General features: G+C 31.7%; 2 protein-coding genes across 3 annotated transcripts in view; one reads left to right on the forward strand and one right to left on the reverse strand.

Annotated features, from left to right (window-relative positions):
• The window catches only part of LOC106677842 (uncharacterized), a 28,292-nt gene extending 25,103 nt beyond the window's left edge, over nt 1-3,189 (forward strand). For both annotated transcript variants that reach the window (XM_067050415.1, XM_014415990.2), the window contains 3 exons: nt 137-276; nt 2,135-2,280; nt 2,840-3,189. In XM_067050415.1, coding sequence (XP_066906516.1) covers nt 137-276; nt 2,135-2,280; nt 2,840-3,055 — 502 coding nt within the window. In that variant the 3' untranslated portion in view covers nt 3,056-3,189. The remainder of the gene's footprint in view (nt 1-136; nt 277-2,134; nt 2,281-2,839) is intronic.
• Root (ciliary rootlet coiled-coil, rootletin) overlaps nt 1-27,637 on the reverse strand; it is a 133,933-nt gene that overhangs the window by 57,513 nt on the left and 48,783 nt on the right. The gene's annotated exons all lie outside the window — the stretch shown is intronic.

A 27,637-nucleotide genomic window follows, 5' to 3' on the forward strand; every position in this document is an offset into this window, starting at 1 on the left:
TATATATATATATTTATGTATTTATGTATTAGGATTAATCAGATAGCACAAACATTCGTTTTATATGCATAAATGTCTTATGATTAATGGTATAACACAAACATTCGTTTAAAAGAATTAACATGACGATTTAAAGGTACCCTCATATTCCATATCAAATAATGGAAGTCAGCGAAGGATTTCGAGCATTTCTGAAAAACCCTAAAGCTTTAGACGTCGTTGTTACTAACAGCTTGGAAGGGACGATGCTAAAATCAGTCGTTTTAGGAATGTTAGGTAAGTTTAGGTATGGAATTTTGAAATAATTAGTTAAAAAAGTCCTAATTATTATTATTACTAATTCTAAACATTAATTTTTTCTTATTTACGCCCTGTTTGGTCATTCCTGACACAAGGGCGGGTTACCTACAGGTTACCTTATTCCAATCATGAATTAAAAGTCAACACTCCCGTTAAGATTCAAACTGGCACCGCTGCAGTAGCTTTTGATAATTGTTAGCATCATATGACTGCAGTGAAAATACTATTTGTCGTATGTTTGCACTAGGTTACTTAAAAAAAAAAATTAAATCAAATATTCATATGTGTCATTCGTCAAACGCCCTTCCAATCTAAGGTACATGACAATAAACATTAAGATGTGACCTTGGTCGATACTATAATACGAAAATACACTGGATTTTGGTTAATCTGAACTAATTAAAACCAAGGGGGTTCGGATTAGCAAATAATTTGAATTACTACATCATTTTTTAAACTTCTCCAAGACACGGTAAATTATTTCTTCTTCATATATAAGAAGATGGTCAGGGTTGCGGCCAAAAGAGAAACAAAAATAGTTTACAACTATTTATTTTCAGACGTTTCGCCCCACTTTGCAGGGTTTCATGAGGGATAAAAAGATACAAAAAACAAAACAAAAAAAACTGAGAATTTTACAAAAAATAAGGCAATTTAAGCTAGGGTAAATATTATGTAAAAAAGTGATAAGAAATTACATATAAATAAAAGGAAGGAAGAAGTAAAATAGTATCAATATAAAATAAAATTGAATAAACAATGATAAGAATAAAAAATAAGTAACAATGCTAAGAGTAAAATTTTTTTTTTATTATTTCTTCTTCAGTTTGAAGTTCTTCATTTTCTTCTTCTTCATTGATCCAATCTTTAATTTCGTCATTAGTTATCTTACATTCATTATGATCCGTACTACATACATAAAAACAAATTTTAATTTTAATTTTTTTTCGAAGGGGTTGTTCGCATTATGGAATGGTCCGAATTAGTGAGAGCCCTTTGTATTTATTTTCTCATTCAGCTAATTATAAAACTCTATCATCGTTTAGATATTTAACAGTTAAAACTTGGAGACTATAACCATAACAACTATGGCAATTTTAATAGATTTATTTTCTCTTTTAGTTAAACATAAAATTCTCTCATAGTTTATATTTATCCATTGTTTTTCATGGCTAGTAATAAAATATGGTTAGTAATTTAAAAAAAAAAAAATTAAAGTTGCTTTGGAGGAAGCTATTTTTAAAATTTAGCACTTAAGTCAAGTCACACTAATTCATTCGGGATTACACGAAATTGTGTTATTAAATAACACTTAATTGTGAATTAATATGACAAGTTTAAACGAAATCAGTAAGAGTCGTTTTTGAGAAAATTATAACAAGTGTAAAATCGTGATTTTAGAGAAAACGTTGCAGTAACATTATGGGCCAATTATCCAAAATGCGTATTTTCAATTTCCCACAGATAGCTGTTCCTAAGCTAGCTGTTCGCTTATATTCATAAGTTGTTCACATATATACATAAGTTGTTCACATATATACATAGGTTATTCACATACATTTCATAGGTTGATCAAATATATACATAGGTTATTCACATACATTACATAGGTTGTTCACATACATACATAGGTTGTTCACATATATAAATAAACACCGACCACTTTGCAAGGCTTGGTTGATATTTGAACCATATATCTTAATTATTATTTACAGGACCTTAATATCTTTTTATTAATTCTAAAAATTAAGAAGAAAACGATCAATTAATTCTATGTAGTTTACAGAGAGCTAAGTTAGTTTCATGACCAATTAAGTAATTTTTTTTTCGGTAGGTAGTCCCTGTTTGGTGGCAGGTTCGAACATCGGAGATAATTCTGTAGTCTTCGAACCCGCAGAAAGATACAAGGATCTTCAGTTCGAAAACCCTACGGCCCATTTCCTTTCTGGAGTATTATTGTTAGAGCATTTGGGCCTAAACGTAAGTAACTGATCAGCATTCAATATACAGAAACAGTAAGGTAACTAAATGCTTTGAATATATGCAGTTTGATTGAAATTACTTTAGTGTTTAGTGTAATGATCCCCTTTATACAATTTGATTGAAATCCCTTTAGTGTAGTGATTCCCTTTATACAATTTGATTGAAATCCCTTTAGTGTAGTGATCCCCTTTATACAATTTGATTGAAATCTCTTTAGTGTAGTGATTCCCTTTATACAATTTGATTGAAATCCCTTTAGTGTAGTGATCCCATTTATACAATTCTGTATCATGCAGAAATAGAAATGTATTGAGGATATTGGCTGGGATCTATGAAAATACATAGGAACGATGAACATTATGTAAAATATACATATGCGTGTTTTTGTCATGTAAAAAATAGTAATAATTATAATTGTAATAAATTACAAAATTATTGTACCAATTACATATTTTAAATAAGGAAATTTTGTTCATATAAATTACTCATTGCTGCTCAAGTTTTAATCTGGACTAATGTTAAAAAGAAAAATTAAATTAATTTGGATATATTTCAGCTTTTTGCGGATGCCATCAGACACTCTTTGGAAGAGGTTTTCATAGAGGGTATACTCCCCCTAGACCTAGGAGGGAAGGCATCATTGTGCAGCTTCACAACCAAAGTTATAGAGAAACTTCAGAAGAAAGTGCCCTACGCACTCTGTGACTACAACAGGATACCCAACATTCCAAGCCCGCACAAGCCAGATCCTTACAAATCTTTTAAATTATAACGTGTGGCTAGGATAAAAGCCTATTATATCTTAATTAAACCAAATTTCGATATAAGAAAATTCCTAAAAACTTTTTAATAATAATAAAAATTATCATTAAAAGAACAATAAATAAAAATTATAATAAGAGGTTATACTACGAAAATTTGGCTAAAAAATAAGTTATTTTTAAATACAAACTCTTTATAAAAAATTACCACTTTTCTTGAACTGAAATATATTACTGGATTGTCTATACATAATATAGAGCTACTAGCATCTCGTGCATCAAAAAGTTTGCATTAAATTAATTTTTAACTTAATATAGTAGTTTAATTCCTTTATATTGTTTTAATTGTTATCTTTTAATTGATTAGCTACAGCTTAATTAAAATTTCATACAGAAAAAATGTAATGTGACTTGATTTCACGTGTGGATACAGAAAGAACTAAATTAAATTTAAAATACTGTAAGTTAGAAATTCCATAAATCCAATGGCTCCACTACTCAGATGAAACCCCAAATTAAAAAACAAGAAAAAATTAAGGAAATACCAGTTTATATATAAACACTACAAAGTTATGGAATCACTAAACAGACTCGCATCAAACGTTCAAAATTTATGGAATCACTAAGCAGACTCGCATCAAACGTTCAAAATTTATGGAATCACTAAACAGACTCGCATCAAACGTTCACAATTTATGGAATCACTAGACAGTCTCACATCAAACGTTCACAATTTATGGAATCACTAAACAGGCTCGCATCAAACGTTCACAATTTTCCAATCTAAAACACTCAGACTTATTTCACAAAGTACCATTACACGTAAATGACAAGATCTTACATCCCGACTTAAAAACTCAAACGGTAACTGAATACAAAATACTTTCAAAATTACTACAAACGTCTTTGTGAAAAATTACTGGTACAGCAAAACACACTTATAGGACAAATGACCACGACTGTTATGCCTGAAAACACAAGGAGACTACAAATAACATGGATGAGGGACCAGCAAAATGAAAAAGTAAGAAAGCCAGAGAAGACTGGGTCCTGTTCTTCTTCATGGCTTACATGTTATATGTTGATCAACGAGACGATAAGGTAATGTGCTGATCGGCAATATTGTATTTGGCAGGTGCGGTTCTAAATATAAAGAGGAACCGCTTTTTTATTTTCATGGTTAAAGTAGCAAGTTGATAGTAAATGTTTAGTTGTATCTCATAGGAATGACTCGACAATTGTATCAATTTTTCTACCAAGAGATATTTTAGATAGGACATATTCAACGAGAGTTATTTAATCTTCTTTTCATAACCACAAAATATTTGAGAAGACACCATTTTCTCCCATACCCATTTAAATTTACTTCTAAATGTTTCATACGAGACGATAGAGACGGCAATGTGAGATCAGACCATTATTAATAGTCACAGCAGTAGATCAGTTTACAAAAAAACAAGCAAATAAATACATTTTACGAGAGCAAGACAAACACATAGATGGATAAATAAGTTTAAAAAAAAAGTAATAGTACTAATAAAAAAAATAATTTAATGAATAAATGAATAAACGTTATCTTGTTCTGTTGTTAGCCCTGATGAAGTCTAGAAATTCTGGCCGAAACGTTAGCACGATTAAATAAGTTACTTCAACTTATTTGCTTTATATTTTGACCACACCCCCAACCATCTTCTCGTATAAGTCATCCACGGTCAACTATCTCTCATGATTCTAAATGCTTCCTTACACATGAATGCCAGATCATATTCGTCTGAAAACCATCAGAAAATAAGCTGCAAATATCTTTCCCCATATCCATGTCATCATAATGATTCTGAACAAAAGTGATGAACAAAAATTACTCCTTCACGTCAACAACGTAAATTGTTAGTAGAAATTTCCAGTGCTGAGAAGAAAAATATTCGCATGAAAGTTTAGCTTCCAACCTTTGATAGCAAGTAAGCAAAATTCAAATAAGGCCAGATAGCAGCGTTACATTTCTCGGTATTATACCAAATCTATAGACAATTGAAATTTCAAATAGGCGCCAGGGAAAAAAGTCGTATCGATAAATAATTATCTTGTTTACGCAATTAACATCCTGTGAAGTGCCTTCTCGATCGAAATCAAGCAAAGTGCATTCATATTTCGAGTAGCTATTGTTTACTGCGTTCTAGGCGCGGTCTAGACCAGCGGTTCTTGACCTTACAGTGTGCAGACCTCAGTGATAAGACCAAGCACTTCCTACTAAAAATACTATTTACAAATGCATTTAATTAACATCTCGATATCGGGTTTGTGACATTAAAAGTTAAAATATAATTATAATAATATTAATTTTTTATTATTACAGATGAGTTTTCCATATACAGCCTGAATGAAAACCTCGTATAAAAAAACAAACAAATTAAATAACTATTATCCACTATTAGATGGATAAGGTATCTCACAAGACTTGAGTGTCGAAAAATTCCACATATACAAATCTTAATGGTGCTGCGATCTACCAACGAAGAGTAAAACCTTATATCTATCTCAGCAGCCATTATGTTTATGTTGATATAAATTTAATTTTTATTTTTTTAAATACAAGGTTTCCATTCTAGGTCATCGATATGTTTCATGAATGGTATATATAGTAGCGTAAACAAATTGGACGTAGAAGTAACCGAACAGTAAGTAGTAACATTCTTCTTTCAAATTAAACACTGGTTAAAATAACTGTTTTCTATTATGTCTCATTCCTTTTTTATAATGTTAAAATCGACATTAGTTTCTATTTTTATTTCCACAGAGGGTGTCGACCTGATGGTTCGGCAAGTGAAATCGGTAAGCAGAGGCTATAGTTTGGGCGATACCTCTTGATCTCTAGGGAGAAGTGACATATATACAAGAAAGAAGGTTCGGTAGGACTTACGGGAAGATTCTTTCACTGGATTTAGGAAGACCTTCTCAAATGAAAAAATAATCTGAAATGAAATAATTCACGAAGAATGCCGATGATTGAATATTATTTAGAATGTACTTTCGGATCGTAAAATCACTACTAGAGGCTAGATGGGTCCTCCTGGACTATCGTGAAATCCAAGGAATTATTCTTCACAGAATGCGGAGGCTTTTACAACTTTCCCACCCTAAGAGAGAGAAAACACAAAAGAAATTGCTTCTTCAATTTTCGATCTTGATTCGTAAGAAGTTCAGTTAGGAATAATGGTTCGTGGAGAGGTGTCAGGAGAAAAATAGATATGAGATGGGAACTTTAGTAATATTGTGGAAATTTCTCTTCAAAAAGATTTGAGTGCCTTCACAAAATCACACGAATTTTACATAGAAAACTAATAATCGTAACTTCCATCTTAATTATATAATTGATGTTATCAGAATATTTATATTTTAAAACAAGGAACACTTAGATATGACGACTACAACACATGTATTATTTTTTTAAGTAGCATTTTTGGAACTAGAGTACACTAAAGACGGTAATTTTATGTCACCTGATCATTATATATCTATTACCTCAGGTAATCGAAGCTGTAAACAATAAATAAATAATAATTTTTAAAAAACGTATAAAAATGGATATTAGCGTTATTCCTCTTTAAATAATTATGGAACAGGAGTACAACCAGAGTTGGGCAACAATTAGCAATAGTCGAAACTAATAGCTACACTTACCATGGATTCGGCCCTTATTCATGAATGAACTGAACCATTGATAAATAAATATCGTATCTACGGTAATTTAAGCTATTAGATAATATTTAAATTATATCTAATTTTTACCTATCTCTGATTACAAATTTATTATTACCCTATATGAAAAGTATTTTATAATACTGAGCTTTTTGTACATATACACGAAGTTAAATTTAGTTTAAGAAAGACTTTGTTTGGTTTCCTTATCTTATCCTTATAATGAAGTGTTTGTAATTGCAAACAGTAGGTAGATAGATAGAAACGTTAATTATTTTTACATACATTACACATAATATTATTTTATTTGAAATTACAAAACCAGTTTTAGACATTGAACTTTTGTTCGTCGCTCGATGCGTGCGTTTAATACAATACAAACATAAACACATAAAGTTAGGTGCGTTAAATTTAAACTTTATCGTGGAAGTTTTTAATTCACGATTTCAATATAAAAAAAAAAAAAAACCCTGTTTTAAAGGTACGATATTATAAACAAAATCAACATGAACTCAATGTTATGTTTTTTAAAGTTAAAATTCAATGTTTATCGATATGTATTTTTAATTTCTATTCAACAAATGATTGTGAATTAAGTGTTCTTTTTTAAATAATGATAATGGGAAATACAAGAAATTTTGAGAAAAGCACATACAACGTTTTGATGAAAAGCATTAAACAAGAGAAAATAAATGAGGACATGACGAGAGCGAGATTAGCAGAATACCACTAAATATTAATTTTTTTGGAGAACAGTTAATAAGTTTAAAGGGATTTATCAGGGCTAAAAAGATACAAAAAAAAATGTATTATCATTTAATATCATTATTATTTTTATTTATATTTATTCTTTCAAGACGTTTATTTAATCTCTACTTTCTCTTTTTTTTTTCGTATTGTTTTTGTTTTCTGTACGTCTCCTGTACTTTTTTAACTGCATATTTTACGTATTTTTAAAAAAATTTGTACTCTTGCCATTGTTACTTATTTTTTATTCTTATAATTGTTTATTCAAGTTTATTTTATATTGATACTATATTATGTCTTCCTTCCTTTTATTTATATGTAATTTCTTATCACTTTATTTTTACATAATATTTATCCTACCTTAAATTACCTTATTGTTGTAATTCTCAGTTTTTTTTTGTTTGCTTTTTTATATCTTTTTAGCCCTGATGAAGCCCTGCAAAGTGGGGCGAAACGTCGGACATTAAAATACTTATAAACTATTTGTTCTTTTTTTGACCGCAACCCTGACCATCTTCTTATATTTAAATTTTTACGGTCAACTATATATACATATATATGAAAATTAATTGTTTTTTTTGTATAGGTATTTGCTTGTTTAATTTGTCTCGGACCAAATCATGGTTATTGCATTTTTCCATAGATTGATTTTTTCTTGCAAATGATATTTTAAATATTAAGTTCTCTTTATAATTACATCTAATTATTTATTGTCAACTATTTCTATAGGATTCCTTTTGTATTTAACCAATTTAATTTTCGATCCAATTTGCATTCTCTCTTTCCATATTTGGAGATTAATTTAAAAATCTCAAATTTTGTAAATGCTAAAAGTAGGACTCTAATCTATTAAATATTTCTTTTACTATCAGCAGTTTATCAGAGACTAGAACTACATCATCTGCATTCATTAGGATATTAATTTTTTACCACACATTAAAATTCCACCCGCAAGTCATTCCACTAAATCATTTATAAAAGTAGAAAAAAAAGTTGGTCTTAGCAAACAGCCTTGCCTTAGGCCTATTTCTGCATTATGTGACCGAGAAAGACCATCTTTTGTCTATACTGAAGGTTGTCATTTCATAAGGTATTCATAATAGTTCTCGTTGCGACCAACATATGGTCCACAAATCGATAGTTGAAACATGTGATTTTTATTAAGTCAAAAAACAAAACAACTACTCTCTATTGTTTTTTTTATATTAAAAATAGACAGACAACTTCTTAACGTCTCACTGCACACACATATCTTCTTCATTTTCTCTTCACTACGCACTCGTAGTTACCAGCATTCTGGCCATCTTCGCCAGCTGAATCATCTTAGCCACGGCGGGCGGACATCTTCGACTCATCCTCCAAGAGGACAAGGCGGGCGGACGTACGTCCTTTTGTCGATTTACTTCCACGAGAATATCTACTCAGAACAACCACAACCGGGGCCCCACCAATCACCGGTGATATAAGACTTTTCTCTTTCTTTTGTTCAATTAATTTAGTTTTAAGCTTTCTTTTTTTTTTCTAGTTTGTATATTTTTTGTTCCTTTTATTATGTTTACTTATTTGAAAATACAAAAATAACAAAATTCGACTATTCTTTTCTTTTCACGGTTGGGCTAGTAAAGGTTCCTTTCGAACCCCTACCCGCCGTAAGAGTTCTGAAAGTAATAATATTTAATTTATAAAACAGTGGTTTTCTGTTTATTTTATCAAAAGCTGTCTTGAAATTAACGAATAACTAAATAATTTTGAAATTATAATTTAATAATCCGAAGAGACCACATATATTATCGTGGGTGGAGTACCCTGCACTGAATTGATTCACTAAGCATAATCCTCCTGTTTTGAGGTGCTCTCCTTTTCTAGTATCTGATCCTATAATACGTGAACGGCCTGAAAGTAAACGATACAAGTCTAGCTACCAGACAAAATGATGCAATAAACCGAGGGCTAAAAATAAATCCAGGACGAGGTGAATATGGTCACGCACACAGGGATAGATTCGGAAAATTCCTCTGTCTGTTGCCAGTCTGGGTGATCCCCTACGTCATCTGTTTTCACCATCTATATTTGACACATCATTAAGGCAGAAAAAAAGAAATTAAAAAAGCCAATTACTGTGACCTACATCTTAATTCTTATTAATTAGTGTTATCAATGAGTATGCTTTTTGGTGTCAACGCTCGAATCTAGCGACAATTAATAAATTAGCGAATGTATTAATTATAGCCGAAACATTACTTGGGTTTGTTCAACTGTTGACAGCGCATATATACATTAATATGGACGTAATTGATTTTATTAATCATAAAATATCAAAAACAGCTCATATCCAAGGATATATTTTTGTATTTCTCAATTGTAATGATTTAACTTTGTGATACTGTATAAAATAATTTTTAAAGTTTATAACTTAAAAGGACACAGAAGAAACCTCTTACTTGACGTGGTAGTGATATATTTGAGTGTCCTGCGGATCCAGAAGGATAGGATCCCGCTAGTTCAAAAAATACTTAATTCGCGACATCCAAGCCAGATAGGTATCTGAATAGGACTTGGATATAATGTCGAAATACATAGTTGCACTTAGATATATTAAGAAAGGTGTAAATGTTTGGAAAAATAATTACCATATTTATTAAGCGTAGACATACAAAAGAAAGCAGTATTAGTGAAAACGTGTGAGCGCAGTGAGGGAATGTGACAGGTGGCTCCAAGTACCGTGGGAGATGAGGTCTGGCCACCGAGATAGCATTGCTTGGGATTAAAGGGGCATTTGGCTAATTTTTGAAAATTGTTTACAACTAACAATAGGCAGTAAACTATTATTTCTGTTTAAACATAGTTTAGTAACTGGAAAACAATTAATCTATGCTTCGAGTAAGATTCAAAGATTTTATTCCTAAATTTAAATAAAATCGTACAGTGGCAATGGGCCTCAGCTGGAAGACACTGTTCAATCTAGGAGGATGATAAGATAACCTTGCTGTAAAGTAAGATTACGTGATTTTTTTTAATTTTGGCTCTAGTCCTCCATTGCACCCCCTGAGTGGTAATGATTAATTTCTCTGAGCCAAGTGAGAATAGAACTTCTAACCTGCTGAACCAAGCAATCTAGAACCATCGCCCAACAGGTCCTCGCCGTTATATGTTCTGCGCAATTCCTAAGGCTGGTTTAACTGAGGAAAAAGGTGGAAGGTTCGACCGAATAATGATCTACAGATGTACAATTAGTACAGATGATACTTACATACTATATATCCATCTATTGTGGGTTATAACCTGAAACCACCAACTGATTCATATTTATCCTAATGAATGCTATTCTTAACGAAAGGATATTTTGAATCTTTGTTTGTATTCAACTTCTTATATAAAGGTGGGTTTTTCTTAAATTCTTTCTTTTAAATTTAGATATTGGAATTAAATTCAAACGTGTTTTCGCCAATACTTATCATCTGGTTTTGCAAACCAGATTTTGGAAGTGTTTAGTCCAAAATCCGATTTCACAAACATTCCTACGATTGTATTTTGGCATAATGGAATTAGCGTTAATAATAGTTTTTATAGTGTTTATAAATAGTAGGAAAAGGGTTCAAATTAAAAGGTGTCATTTCATAGAGATTTTGGATGATCCCTGTTGAAAGTACATACTATCGTCACCATGTTTAACTAATAAATGTGAAAAATCCGGTGGTTAGATGGTTCAGATTTCTTAGTTTACCAGAAGAACTTTTACAAAATTTTATCAATATAAATCTAGACGATTATTATGACGAAAATTAATTTTGTTGTGAGTTGGAATTCTATTTAATGTTTCGAAATAGCTGAGACAAATCAGCTCAGAAATGATAACAAAATATAAATGTTTTTGATTTTAAGGTCATTTCTGACATACAGGTAGGTCGTTCTAAAATTAATATGAGGGTCGAGTTTTCATTCCGTTGTATTCATACATTGCTGAATCGAGGTTGTTAATGAGCCGCCTTAATTCCCTAAGGTACATCAAACAACATAAAAAGTGTATTTTATAGCAATTTTAGTTGTTTTTATTATACAAATTAATATAAACAAATCACTAACTATATGCCATCCTCCCCTCTCCCTCTCCTCTCACCCTTAAAACAATCACAACCAAACTCTTCATTTGATATATAATACATAGACTATTTTGCCTGATGCTTTTAGTAAACTCTATGATTTTTTATTTTATATACATTTTTAAATATGTATTTGGCAAACGAAGTACATTCATTCTACAGAACCAACTGTAACACAGTTATCAAATTCAACTCTAAATTGACATACTTAAGTTATAATTTATTTGTTCAAAGGATTTACTAATTTACAAACAACACTATAGGGCTAAAACGACAGACATGATAAGGGCTCCTGCAAGGCGGGTTTGAAACATCTCCAATACCGGAGGGTCAGAACAATTTTTTAGAATTCCTGTAAGATTGTTACTTTTTTCAGGACAAAATGTACATAGATAAAAGATAAACTACAACCACATAAAAAAGGGAGATTTTTCACGGTCCATTTCACGACCTCTTTGTAACTGCGCCCATTGCTGAGTATTTTTCCGATCTATTTCCATGATGAATGTTTCAATATTCCTGAAAATTCTATATTTCAAACAATCTACGTTTCAAGAATATTTACAGTTACTGTTCTTTAGAGCAGGTAATAAATTGATTTAATAAGTAGCAGAAATGCACGTTATCTGTCGACAAGATTATCATTAGAATATTTTTAAAAAAACATAACTCTGGCGGAGAAATATTCAGAAAAAAAAAATGAAACTTTTTTATTTATGGATAAATGGGTCCAAAGTCTAAATGGGTTTTTAGGCATAAACCTGCACTGGAGACCACAGTCGGATAAAAATAGATATCCTTTCAAAATCTGAGATGATGTATTCCTATCTACATACTTTTTATGTACCGAAATTAGCGCAATAGCTTAAAAATATACGGCAGCCATTTTGAAAAAATTCTAAAATTTTCAGTCTTTTTTAAAATTAGTTTTACATCAAAATCCATAGGAAGATATCAATTTAGAAATAAATCCTAGACTGGCTCGAAATATTACTGACCTAATATTCCATTAAATAAATGATTGATTAAATCGATGGGGAGGGATTAAACGTTTTAATGTTTATAAAATGTATACATTTAAGAAAATTGATTAAAATACCTGCAAAACAACAATTTGTTTCTATTTTCGTAACAGAATAGAGATAGTAGATATCTTATCATAAATGGAGATGGATTACCCTAGCTCGATTTTTTGATAGAGAATTTCAAAAAAGTTATAAATATCTTTGTAAATATGCAAGTAGAAAAATAATGCATCATCGCGGAGTGCGATTTATATTGTTTATCTTATGTTGGTACTTGTCGATAGTTTGCCTGGGAATTCATAGTAGTGTGTAAATTATTTCGATTTCTGTATGTTCACTTTATGTTAATAGAATAATGTAGATTGCATTGATTATTATTATAGATTAAGATGGAATATTTTAAATAATCCAGGTGTATATAAGAACTAAGACAAGCTGGAATTCAGATAATAAAAAACTTTATCTATTTTAAATTATCTAGAAATTTCGGAAATAAAATAATTTCTTCGATTTAAAGTGAGTGTTTTAGTAATTATTTTGTCGTAAACACATACATGCAAATTTAGTAGATACTTTGCATATCAAGAATATTCGTGAAGTGTTCTCAGACGTGCTGGGAATAAAGTTATCAATAATTCTGAATGTAGTCCAGATATATAATTTAGAAAGACTAATAAGCTGTTAAAACAGATATTGGAACTCGGACATTTGTATTTATTTATTCCCAATGTTTTAAGAAACTTGAAGATGTTTAAAAGAAAAAATAAATAAAATTTAAGAAACTATAAACTTTTATCAAACCTCATTTCGATATTCAATTGGTTACTCAACTTCAAAGTTAGGTTCTCGAAACTTTCCCAACTCTAACTTTAACGCTAGTTCAATCTTAACGTTAGGACGTTTTAATAAAGCATTTCATACATAATAAAACGTTTTTCATTAGATTATTTATTAAAAAGATTTATCAATTTATTAAAAATGTTAATCACCTCTCACAGACAAGTAGGTGGGGGTAGGGTATAAAAGGGTCCCACGATACAGTAATTTTATCTTCTTTACTTCGTTTTCACTTCTTATTATAATTTGTCCCTAATATTTTTATCACATTTATTTGTGTCTGCGTTAGTATTTCTAAAAGAAGATTTTAGATCTTAGAACTTTTCAATACAAATCCATTCAATTAAAAGTACCTTTCTTTTAAGAATTTCAAAATATTATTATTTAATAATAGGGTGAGAACTATTTTAGCAAATGCATTTTTAATTAATTCAGAGCTCTAAAAAATATTTAGAAACTTTTATCCTCGAAATTAAAAACAATTTTAGAATTCCTAAATTCAATGAATTTACACAAAAACACATGTGTAATATAATTATTTATAGGTGGTTTGTATTAAGGACAAGTGTTCTTATCGTATAGAGGTATATAACTTTCCTTATCTAATAGTGCCAATCCATGACCTGCAGTCTGATGTAAGATATCTCAGCCTTGTTTAAACGATATCCTCTCAGTATCATGTTTTTTTAACAAAAACAATAAAAAAGTATATTGTATATTGTATTATAATATACAATTTATAATAATCTAGTGTATATCACATATTGTAAAATATAAGATATAAGTTAGCATATGTAGATATTATATCTTTTGATATTTTATGGGTGAGCAAAAGAGATCTCGTATTATATTCATATATTATCTCAAAGCTATAGAATAGTGCCAGGGTTCAAATTAAATGTGACTGTTGACAGTACAGATTTTAAATGCTTGTGTATGTGAAGTTCTGAGAAACTTGTTAGGAATGTCTTCTTAAGAATAGCACTGGTGTCTGCATCACTAACACAATTTACAAATATTTTTGTAAAAAATAACCAAGTAAAGAGTTAGCAAAATCAGGACCTTTTTGCATTTTTTATATTACATGCACCCATGCATTTTTGTAGGGATCTAGTTTTTTTTAATCTCCTAACCTTTAATTCGAAATTAAACTATTTTCGTAAATCGTTTGTAGCGATGAAAAATTGATAAAATGTATCGTGCAAGATTCTATCCAGTATTCATCCTTACTTGCTTACTTTTTTTTATTTTTTATGAATAAATCAAAATCAATTTTTATTCTGGAAAACTTGGTCCCCTAAAAATAACAATTAGGAACAGTTTTCGCAGTTTTTGTCTGGCTACATTAACCTTTGAACATAATTAAATGGATCTATAACAATATTTAAATAAAATAAAATATGAAAAAAAAACATTCTTATCTATGCTTATAATGTTTTCTATTATTCACAGGTTCACAGAAGTTTGATAGTCTAGAAGATGGATATGTGTAAGGAGTTCCAAAATGAGGTAGTTCGGACAGCAAGCGATTTTCAAAGCAGGCAGTTCTGTAGGTAGGGATATAGAGATTGGTAGATTGGGATCTTGTGTTTAGTAGGTGAATGGATACTATGAATCTTATTTGGATTTATTAGGTCTTACTTTGGATACTATGATCAATTAACTTGAGATATTTTCCGATAAATAAAAAATTCATCGTAGATTCTATTCTAATAAGGCCTTAAATATCAGACCTTACCAACAGACACAATAGACGATCTAGCAGCAACATGTGTTAAAGGAAACTCCCTCGGGTCTTCTATAGAGGAATGTATCTTAGTCTAATGTTTGGATTATGCTCCTTTCATTTTGTTTGAATGATATTCACACAAAACGCTCTGTGGCATAATCATTTGTAAGCTGATAAAAGGTGTTTTTTTTTTTAAGTGTCCTTATCGAATTGAGGTTAATAAATAAAAAAAATTACGTAATCGAAATTTTTGAATATTTACTAACTTTTTATGATTAGCAGAATCAAAAACATTTGGATTTTGAAACCACCGAAAGGAAATGTAAGAAGTAATGACACCCAGTTAGAGATTAAGGGGACAACCTGAAACTAGTATAACAGAAAAGATAATATTTCATTTAAGGTGGAAATTCATTATCTAACTTAAGCATATATCATAAAAATTAAATCCTTGAAATTATTAATTTTAATAAGAAAATTAAAAAAGGTGCGTTTAACATCATATAATATCGCGATCAGGGTTTTAATGACAGTTAAATGTATTCTTTTTCCAGTCACGTTTTACAATTTAATATTTCTAATATTCTCATGCAACTCACACTCATTACCATTTGCTCCACTTGTTAAGTAGTAGATTGGTTAAATAACGGATGGATTCATCCTCTACCGGCTGTGATCTGGAAGCGCTAGGACTATCTGCTCAAAAAGAGCCACCTATTGGCCCTCTTTAGGCTGCGCCACGACCTGGAGGAGTACCGTCTTGGATCGCCGATCTGGCACTTGCACCACGATGGAGAGCTCTCCCAAGAGCTGGACTTTGCACCGCACATGGACAGTTATCCTCATGGCTACAGCCTACAGACCTACACTACACAGCTACCTCTACACAGCTACACTACTCAAGTGCGACACTTACCCTCGGCATGGCTGGGAGAGACTCCGCCACGAAGGGAGCCAGCTCCGGTGGCAGCGGCGCCCTGCACCGCCCCTCGCTGCCCCACCCCGCCTCCTAGTTCACGGAACATATTACTCTTACCTTACAGCTACTATCTTACTATTATTCATATATTACTATTATAGTTATTATCATTATAACAAATAACTTTTTTTTTTCTTTTTTTTTTAATAATTTCTTTATTGATATTTACAACTGTATACACATATATACAACAAGTAAATTTGCTGTAGGTGACATAGTAACATGATAGAAACATGTGGAGAATCTACCCACTGATAGAACTCCAATAACATTTCAAGAGAAAAAGATCTCGAGGCCATCTTCTTTTCAGACGCCTAGGAGGATTATTAGGTAATGAAGGAGAAGCCAGGTTAGAAACAAGTGGATTTGAGTGGTTGAGAAGTTTATTATGGAAGGAACGGTATCTGGTTCTGGTCAAATTGGCAGCATATGGAATATTGAGGTCCTGATGGATGACTTGATTTGTGACAAAGTAATGAGCATTAAGGATTTTACGAAGGATTTTGGACTGTAAGGATTGGATTCGGGAGGAATTTGGTGGTTTAGTGGAGCCCCAAAGCTCAACTCCGTATGTCCAGATACAAATAACTTTAAAACAAATGTGAGGGTGTGAAGGTTAAGGGCACAAATACTATTTTTAGAACAAGAATTTTTTTTTTATCTATTCCTAAACCTAATTGTTACTTCAGTATAAACAAAATCGTGAAATTATCAATTATTTGACAATTTGGAACATCTGGTGCGGTACGTGCATTACCATAACTTTCACATATTATAAAAATTCCTATTTTAAGATTTCTCAAGGTGAAATTTTTGTATTTATCAATTGTTTATTATTGCTATAAAGAAGAATGATTATTTCAAATAAGCAAAATTGAAGATACTCTACTGGAGAAAGTTTTCATAATTCATAATTTAAGTTCCAGTTAAACTGATTCAATGTCAATAAGACCTATCTGGTATTAAAGGCCACTTGACTTGAAAAAAATCCTAAAATTGATTCTTTAAAATAGGCTAGTCGATTTTAACAAGTTGCTGTAATATCTCAGACTTACACCAGCTTTAAATATGTAATTTCATTTTCTTATGACTTTTCGTTTTTGAGCTAAGTTGTTTACATACACATACGCACAAACCATTTTGCGAGACTTGGTACTAAGTATTCCGTATATAAGTAAGTGAAAATAAAAAGTATCTTGAAAAAAAAAAATAATTTGATGAAAAGTCAAGGGATAAAAATTACAATTTCTTGAATAATAGTTTTTCCTTATTGAGCTATACCTGAATTAAATCTGTGCTTCGTAGTTGAAAAAATTGTAAAATTATGAATAAATATTGATAATTTTTAAATTTTGTAAATACTGAAATGTAAATAGGTTCAGGTACACTTACATAAGACGAAACTCCTATTCACGGAATTGCTAATTATACTTCTTTTCTTATAATTATAACTTGAGTAATCAGTAATAATAATTGTATAAAAATATATTTGTTTTGATCTAATCCATTGTTTTAGCATTTATGTTCCTCGTCATCAAACCAGACATTTGACTTTGCTATAACAAACGAAATTATATCAGATTTTTAGTTAACCAAGAATGATGCATAATGTCATCTTACTGTTAAATTCAAATTTAACTAAAAAAATAAATTATGCAAAATTTCAAATAAATCAATCAACACTAATGCTTAATATATGTTGCAACGAACAATATCAAATGATACATTTATAACGGACTAATATTGCCTTTTTTTTTTATCTAAGCAATACCTCTATTAAGTTTTATATTATATTTATTATATAAATTACATTGTATAAAAATATAAAATAATGTTAAGTTATATATCAAATTGAAATTCATATTTGCTATTTGTATATGTATTTGTACTTACATGAATGTACTATTTATATACGCTACACGTCTTTGTATAATTAGGTATACGTAACTGGTTTATCCTCTGCAACTAAATAAATATCACAGAGCTCTGTTGGAAAAAGGGACTACAATGAAACTTATCACAAACTACATTAGAATGAATATAACAAGCTTCAATTTGAAGTTTATTAGACGAATTTATGTTTAATAGTTCCTGAAAAATGAGACTTTTCTCAAGATGACTCATTGTCGACGACTTCAGCATATGGCCAAAATCGTGTAAATATATTTTTGGAACCTGCAATAGAGTAATAAAAATACCTAATATTAATTCTATTTTACTATCTGAATTAATATTTACCTGCTAATTACTATAGTTCACTAAATTAATCATAGTTAATAAATTATGTTATCCAAATAAGTTAGTAACAAAAAATGTAAGCTGTGCGGTATAGTGTCTGTCACAAATGAAGGCGTAAAACCAGCATAAGGCCAGTTACAGGGTGATATTTTTCAGTAATTGCATCAACTAACATCACTATCATACTGTAAACTGTATGATATATGTAGTCTTGACAGTATTTACTATCGCGATAGTAGGCCTCACGTGATAGCTGATGATTCATATAGAACCATCTATATCGCCTAGAGACTGTTTCATCATACCTGCCTCATCAATTATAATGACGATTGGAAAGGTTGAAATTAAAACAATAAAGAAACAATAGTTTTGAAAATTACATGGATTAGTTTCATTTTAAAGCTGTGTGATACGCGGACCTAGTTACAGTTTCCTTATTAATACTGCATTTAAACTTCTCATCACCTCTTTATGTCTCAAATTTAGAATTTTAATGTTAATCCAGGCCTTTAGAACATATCAGAAAATGAGAATTTTAATTTTAGTGTTTTTGATTTCTTTTCTTAGTTTCGTGCACTAACGAGGAAGGTTACGATAACAATCTCTTCAGTCATTCCTCTTGATCATTGCTAATCAGTCGCAGCTTTGGGAGAGTTTTATCTCTATTCCTTCCTATCCTTTGTAAATATTTCTTGTAGAAAATTTTGGGACGGACTCGCCACCTATTTTCATTGATTTTCCCTCATCCTTCATTTGACAAACGTGACCAAACCACCTTGACTACGATTTTCAAACAAAGTATTTAGCTCTGCTACCTCTTGCTCTTATCAGTCTATCCTTGATATGATCTCACATGATCTTTCTAAAAGCTCTCCACAGGCATGTCGTCACTTGCTATCTCCCAGGCTTCCTTGTCTAGCATAACCAAGCTTTAGCTTCTGTGAGGGTTGGGAGATATACAGACTTGCACATGTGCCTTTTTGTTACTTTACCAACATCTCTGTAACTTACAATATTGCTGCAGATAGGGAAATAAACCTGGTTGGGTTTGGTTATCCTATTTGCTACTAGGTCAATATTCCCCGTATCGCTAATGACTGTTCCTAAACAGGTAAATTCTAATTACCTCATTACAGATCAACTGAACGTCCTCTTGATCCTCTCTTGATAGAACTAAGGCCTTGGTCGTGGAGGTTTTTAGAGTCATTACTTTCCGAAGGTCTTCCTGTCATTCTACAAGGACTAATTGCAGTTTGTTTTTCAACCGGTATGATGCCGACAGCATACGACATAAAATCGGTACACGGCTTAGTACCATTTCCTGATAACGTTTTTCGCCGACGAGGCCTACAAATTGTTTGTATTTCACCCATTAGCATAAAAAATAAATGTTTTAGGCTAACTCCCTGCCTCTCACATTTCTTTATGCGAAAAGGCTATGATAAGATAACAGGAACACTTTTTAACTTCAAGGGAACCCATATTTCTATGCTTGTTATAGAATCAATTGGTCCAAAAAATTCATATGAATATTCTTGTTGCACTCCTATGCGATGTTTCTTAGTTTGAAAATGTGATCTTGAGTCTGTTTCTCAGACCAAAAGCCAACTGCTTCCTCTTCTATTTCCTTTTCGACTGAGAGTCATAATCTCCTTCCAAGGATTGTGATTTATATTTTATAAGCTGCGAAAATAAGCTTTTAGGTCTATGATTTTAACAGTGGGAACTATCTTCTTTAATAATTCAAAACTTGGGAATTGAGATTTGAGAACTAACTTTAAACTTGCGTAGATAGTAAAACATTTTACTCAGATCAAGAAAACTAATTGATCAATAAAATATTTTTAACATAAAAATAAACTGGGAGATGTAATATTTGAACAACTTGGAACATTTAGGTCATAGGTGACAAAATATTTTGTAAAAATCATAGAGGGTTGTGTGTGTACCAGACTTTGCATAAAACTTCTGGATAAAATTGAAAAGAGAAAGAAAACAGGATAAATAGTTGTGGATGCCAATGATGTTTAACAGTAGGTAGATGATGCTAGGATTAAGTAATAACTTATGTTATGGTTTAATATAAACTTAACTCTGAAGCCAATCTATGAGAAATTAAAATGTGGAGAATACTGATTTATGGATTTGGAAAATATCTATCTTTCTATTCCGAGAACTTTGGGAATCTATTGGGGGAAAGCAAATACTGCTGAAGGTACAGTTATAATAAAATAAAGGAAGAGAAATAAAGCCAGTTACGTTAAAAGAAGTCAAAACTCTCTGACAAGAAAAAAAGAAACTGATGTGAAAACTACTTCTGCAAGGATACTGCTCACCATGAAACTCTTTCAGGAAAAAGCAGCATGATTCGGATCGTGAGGAAAAGTTAATTGCTTCGTAAATCTGATCCATATCACGTAGTGAATTTTCTGTACTCGTGGTTATCTGAATGAACTTTGAAAAGGGCAATGAGAGTCAGAGCTCATCCTTATCATGTATTCTATTGCTGATCGGGCTTTTAATATCGTAATTAGTTCGCCTGCGAAAATGCCACTAACATTCAATCGAGCACAAGATGACGACACTTATTGGATGCGTGTGCTTATACGATAAGACGATAATGATTGTGCTTTTACAAATTGTATAAAAAAAGGTTTAGCTAAACAGATTCTTATGCGGAATATTTTGTATTCGGCGAGAGCTTCTTTATTAAAATAGTACACAGAGATAACTTCCAGCAAAATTGTAAAGGGTTCACATATGACGTCATGGCTTCCGTGAAGAACTCTTAGAGGGTGTTGTGGGGCCCTCAATTACATAATTTGCCATACATTGTACGTTAAAATGATGTGTTCGACGTACCGAAGGAAGATGACATGAAGGAATGAAAGAAAAGGCATTACCATCATGGAGGAAAATGACGGAATAGGCACTACTAGCAAGAGAAAACATAACCTACTTCGTGAACGGTCTCTGAATTCTGAGATAGTTCAGTCATTTCAAAACAGTGAAAGCCATGCATATTTTTATTTTTCGTCTTTAATGGTTTCATATTGTTTTCTTATATATTTAGCCGGAATTCGGTTGCGGGAAAGTGAGGGTTGGGCTTTAACTACAACAATAATACTGATAACCGAGCTTTTTTTAAAAAATTATGAACCGACTAATAGACATAAAGGTGAGGATTATTACCACTGATTAAGACCTAGGGAATGGAGATGGTTATCGTCAATCATACCGATGTTTAATGAAGAATCTATGGAGGATTACAAGGGTAAAAGTAAAATTCCATTCTCTTGAAAAACAAAAAAAAAAAATAGGGGATTTTTGTCAACGGAAAATATACTTTCATTTTGTAAACATTAGTAGACAACACTCTGTGGCAGTACAGATTAGTTGCCCTAATCCAGATGAAAATAATCCGCGGAAGATTCTGGGGTAAAAGAGCAAAATCTAATATACCAAATAATTTTGCACATTTATTTCCACAAATATTGAAATAAATCTAAACTTTGATTTATTGTAATAATTGACTTTGATTTTAAGGCAGATCTTTTCCCTATTTTGTCGATGAGCATGTCTTTGTATTTAGTCTTTGATTAAGAACTCATGTTGTTAAACATCGATGACAAATCGAGGGACATAGAAAACTTATAAAATCTCCACAGGACCCTAGTTTTGTTCAGATTGCAATATTTATATTATGTGCTTAAGAACTCCATTTCTTATTACAATAGAATTCTTTTTCTATGATGAGCAGAGCATCAACAACTCTAGGATCTAATTTACTTGAGCTAAGAAAAGAGGAGAAAGATGGGACCAGTCTTGGAAACTAGTAAAGCTACATTGTAAATTATCACCTTTAGAAAATAGTTAAACCATATGGTAAGTTCTCACCTTTAGAAATAGTATACAAATATTGAAAATAAAAATAAATTAACAACCTTTTTTTTTTTTTTTAATCCCCCTCCCTTGCCATCTCTGGCATACGGGGTGCGGGAGCAGTGGGGTAGTGCGCTGGGATTTGCCACTACTCCCTAGGATCACCAATTTTTTTTTTCTTTTTTATTCTTTTATTAATTATTCAATCAATTTTTTTTTCTTTTTTACTGTGGTGCAGGCCAGCCATTGGTCTAGCGCCCCACTGATAGAGCTGCACCTTGTTCACTGGATCCGTCTGGGTGCCTTATATAAATTAACCACCTAAACCTAATTTTTTATCTTTGGCATAGCCATAATTATCCATAATAATTTTGCTATATTGGTTTAAATTAATATTTCTCATTTATAATTTCAAATCAGTCCGCTACCAATACTCGATAATTGTACATAAAAGGGTTTCAGAGTCTGGGGTACAAGTTATTGAAATCAGTACGAGTGTCTTGTATATCTTTCAAAATTTTCTATATTAATGTGTAGACTAATTGTTTAAATCGTAAATAATTTTACAGATATACGGTTCAATGCCAGTATTTTTTGATAAACTAATTGGTTCATAAAGTTAACGTTTGACCTACAAATGACGAATTCCACATTCCAGGCAGATATAAAGAAATTTCATTTATCTCAAGCAGACATCAAAAATCGATAATTGATAAATTATTTCATAATTATCATGACCAATGTTATTATCAAAAATTATTGCGAAAGATAAATAATTGGTTTACCACTTTATTTGCGTGATCGCTGCATATATATCAATTAGCGTCCTTAATATCTACAACTTCCCTTTCGACGCAAGAAATCTGTACATTTATCGTGTGATAATTATAATTATAAATATAAAATAATATGCCCTAGTTGCTCTCTCTAAAGTTTTAGAATCAACCATTGTAATAGAAAAACGAAAGTAATATTAAAAAGCTTTAAAAAAAAAAAGGCAGTTCTTTGACAGTTGTCAAGCTCGGAAAAATATAGAAATAACTTTAAGGGGACTTTCCAAAAAATAAAATTTGTTTCAAAGAAATTAACTTGTAGGAAGTTAAAGTACACCTCAAAACTTTCCATGTAGAAAATAGCCCGACTTTTTACAGAAAAGGAAATTGATATTTCGAGTCGTTATTTTCATTGAATAAGAAACATTACTAAAAAAAATTTTGAAAGTAGTTAATTCTAAATTGGAGCATAACTAGATAAATTTTTAGATTAAAACTGTTTTTTATATTTTTTTTATTTAAATAAAGTTTACACCAATGGTTGTACAGTTGACGTAAAGTATCATGATAATTGTAAATTATCACAGTGTAAACTAGTTTTAACCTCACAGAAACTTGCCGCTACATGTAATGTTAAATATCGCGCCAGACCTAGTGTCATATACTGTCAAAACAGTATATACTGTCATGACGACAACTATCATATATTTGATCCATCCATATTGGCAAGCGCTACGACAGTTCCATTCTTTATTGTATTGTTTATATTTGATATAATGCTACATTATATAGTATATAGTATTATATATTATTGTGTGTTGTATAATATTGTATTTATTACATATTTTTTTGATTTTTATATTTTTTATTGTATTCTTATTGTTATAGCTACCTCAAATCAACTACATCTTTTTGTTGGAAGGCTTTAAAATGAACAAAAAACAAACTGGCTCGGATTAAACATTTATTTGGCCAAATTAAACATTTTAAAAACTAAAAACTAACATAAACAAAATATACAAGTAAAAATAAAAAGGCTTTTCAGATAAAAATAAAATAGTTCGATAAATTATGAAAATGACAATAAAACTAATTTACACAAAAAAAAAAAAAAGTAATAAATATATAAAATAAATACTGCACGACGAAAGGTCAGAGGAAGAGTGCTGTCGGTCTGGCTTATCGATGGTCCAAATATCCAACAGTCGTATTGTACTAGGCGAGCCAACAAAATGAACGCAGACAGGGCTGGTTACACACGTTCCTTGAGTTCAGGGGTTGATATAATAAATTCCTCTTGGGTGTGAGGCTTCCACAAGGTTTCTTGGAACGTTCTTAGCTCTAAATGCCTCCCATATTTCTTTCCTTGGGACAGAGTCAAATTCGGCCGATGCGATATACTTATTTTATTTTAAAGGATGAACATATACAGCTTGTACAGCTTTGGGGATAGGCATGCGGGTCTATTGTAAGATCATTAATATAATTTTTTTTCTATAAAATAAAATTCTATCAAAATTTCAAAAACCTTGGAATCACTTTTTCCTTTCCTGGAAAAATCAGGTCTTCGATATTTCCCGCCGAACCTTTTCCACCTTGACACGTCTAAATTGGCTTCGCTATCTCTTCAATATCCCTCCACTTTGACAACGGTAGTACAGTACATGGAGGTACGGGTGGGTAACCTGAGGCAAAACTAAAATGTTTAATTTATTGGTTTGTACGATTCATCTTCTGTATAAGACACCTCTATCTCCCGATTTGATGAATAGTTTAGGATCGACATCTATTAGTACATTAATCCAGTGTAACCAGTAAGATATCCTCCAAATTAGATATATTCACCGTGCGCAAAATTATAGGAGTGTATTGAAAAGTGGAAAGAGCTGAAATGCTTTGTTGATTTGGTCTACACCATTAATCGGGTTAATAAGGATTATATAGTTAATTCTACGGTGTAGCAAGCAGTAAGTGACAGATATATTAAGTCCGTTAGCAATCTCTATTGTAAACCCAGAAATGTAGTTAGAACTCTTATTGCGATCAGGCCTCTACTCTAGAGAATTCGAGACAATGGAAATACATCAGGGTTGCGGGTTTGCTTCTTTCACTGGCTTTTGATCAGGCAGATTTGAGCCAGATCAAAATGCTGGAGTTGCGACACCTACGGAAAGTAGAGGGGAAGACCAGGCGGTATAGGCTTCGCAATACTCACATCCAAGACAGCCTTGAGGTCAAGCGGGAGGAAACTATAACGGAGGAACATAAGTTAAGATGGAACACTTTCCCGGTGGATGGGACGCTAGAAAGACCAGAAGAATTGCAAGAAAAACATACGGACCCGCCTACAAAAAAATCGAAGAAGATAACCCCGAATCTCCAAGAAAGAAGGCGTGCTTGATACGTCAAAGAAGGTAGTGGATTGGAGCAGAAGAGAACCATATTGTTCATTCTCTACAATGGATATCATATTACGTAGCGGTTTAAGAGGTTTTATTTATTTTTTAAAAATTTATTTAATGTAATTTACAACTGTACAAAATATTACAATAAGTAAATATGTTGTATGTTTCATAAACACTTGAAATTCTTGGGAAGGAACCACCTATTGGTGGTACTTCAAACATTAATTTAAATTAGAAGGTCCCGTGGCCATCTTCTTTTCAAACGCCTCGGAGTATTATTAGGGATCGTTAAGGATGAAAAATTCAGAATTAATGGGCTAGGATGGTTAAGGAGTTTGGAATGAAAAGACGCATATCTCTTTTGGGCCAAATCCGCAACGAATGGGATGTTAAGGTCTTTGTGAATGAGTTTAGTTGTAACGTAATAAGGAGCATCAAGGATTTTACGTAGGATTTTGGATTGTAAGGATTGGATGCGGGAAGAATTTGATGGTTTGGTGGAGCCCCAGAGCTCAATTCCATATGTCCAAATTGGTCTGATTATCGTAGTGTAAACTAATTTTTTGTAGTGAATGGGAAGTTTAGAGGGTTTGTCAAGTAAGTGTTGTAGCAATCGGAATCTACGAGCAGTTTCTTGTCGTTTCAGTCTTTTGTGTGGATTCCAAGTAAGTCTCTTGTCAAGATGGAGTCCTAAGTATCGAATCTGTTCAACAGGCGTTAGTGGAGTATTTAGAAAGGATACTAGAGTAGGAGTAGGAGAGGAGGGCAGAGGTTTACGACGGAGAGTAAAGGTGATCTGATGAGATTTGTCAGGATTTATTTTGGTTTAAGAGGAAATTTAAAATATGGCGATATCGAAATAACAATCTTGCGTTTATAAAATCGTGTACTAAATGGTAAAAAACAACTTGCTATGTAGTATATAACTATGTAACTGTGTATATATGGCAAATCTCTTCATCAATACACGAATTGAAAGGCTTAGTCCTATCAGTTTTTTCCTTTAGCAGAATGATTTATGGACAACAGCCTCCTTCCTGTAACATTATAACACCTTCAATTTAGATCATTCCTATGCCTTTTTTTTCACCTCCGCTGTGCTGATTGTGGTCACAAAACACTTATGTTGGCATTGATGAGCATTAGTCCTTTGCTGAAAGCAGTTATTTTTGTAACTTATGGAAAATTATCTCCCATAAAAAAGAATCAACAATTGATCTCCGTGGAATCCTCGTCTCGAAAGTTTAGGTGTACTTCCAACTATTTCTCAAAAAGCTTACTGGGACTAATTTCGGAGTATAAAGTTAAAATTAATTATTCTGAAGTATAGATTAAATGTATCCGTGATAACTAAATGGTTTATTCAAACTTTTTTAAATTGTTGAAGGTAAATTAAATAATGGAACTTCATTGTATGAAAATATTTCCAGCACGAAACACCAATCCATTTTTCTACAGTCAACAAATGATTTATGCCGTTATAAGTGAACCTTTACGATGGCAAATTAAGGAGCAGCTTTGTTGGTAAAATATTGCGAACCGAGCATGCACTTAAAGGCCCCGGCTTGTACTGTTTGCAATTTCCTTTCCTCGTTCCCTTTAATTTACCCTTTCAGCGCGATAAGGTTTGTAGCACGCGAATCCCGATGCAGCCATTGGTCGGAGGGCACAATAATGGGAACAAATGACGTTATTAAGGAAACAAACGAGTCACTCTCCGTGTTTAGAAACTTCATTAATGCTTCCCCTCTCTGTTGGCTTCATCTCTTTCAACCACGCCTCAAATCATAATTAAAAATCAAATAAACTCTCCCCTAAGAGTGGTAGAAGACTCTACTATGAGTTTTTTTATCTTCTCTCGATTAATATAGTGTGTTATGTGTTCATTTTTGAAAAACTTTTCCCATTATCTTAAAATTGTGATGGAGATAAGCACGGTTAAAGGGTCGCCATTATACTTAATGTATAAATTAATAATCGTAGCTAAGCTTACTTTGGGTCTTAAGAATATTAATTATTTTTTGTATTTTTTAAAACTATTTAAGATTGCCTATAATTCACATTGATGTTATTCAAATTGGCTCTAATATGCTTCAAAGATTATCTGTGTGATTTAATGACTGATTCTAACTTTGTGGTTTAATGACTGACCAAACTTTAACAGAAAGTTGTATAGTTTTAA

Source organism: Halyomorpha halys, unplaced genomic scaffold, assembly GCF_000696795.3.
Source record: "Halyomorpha halys isolate HHAL.00 unplaced genomic scaffold, Hhal_1.1 Scaffold110.1, whole genome shotgun sequence".
NCBI lineage: Eukaryota > Metazoa > Arthropoda > Insecta > Hemiptera > Pentatomidae > Halyomorpha > Halyomorpha halys.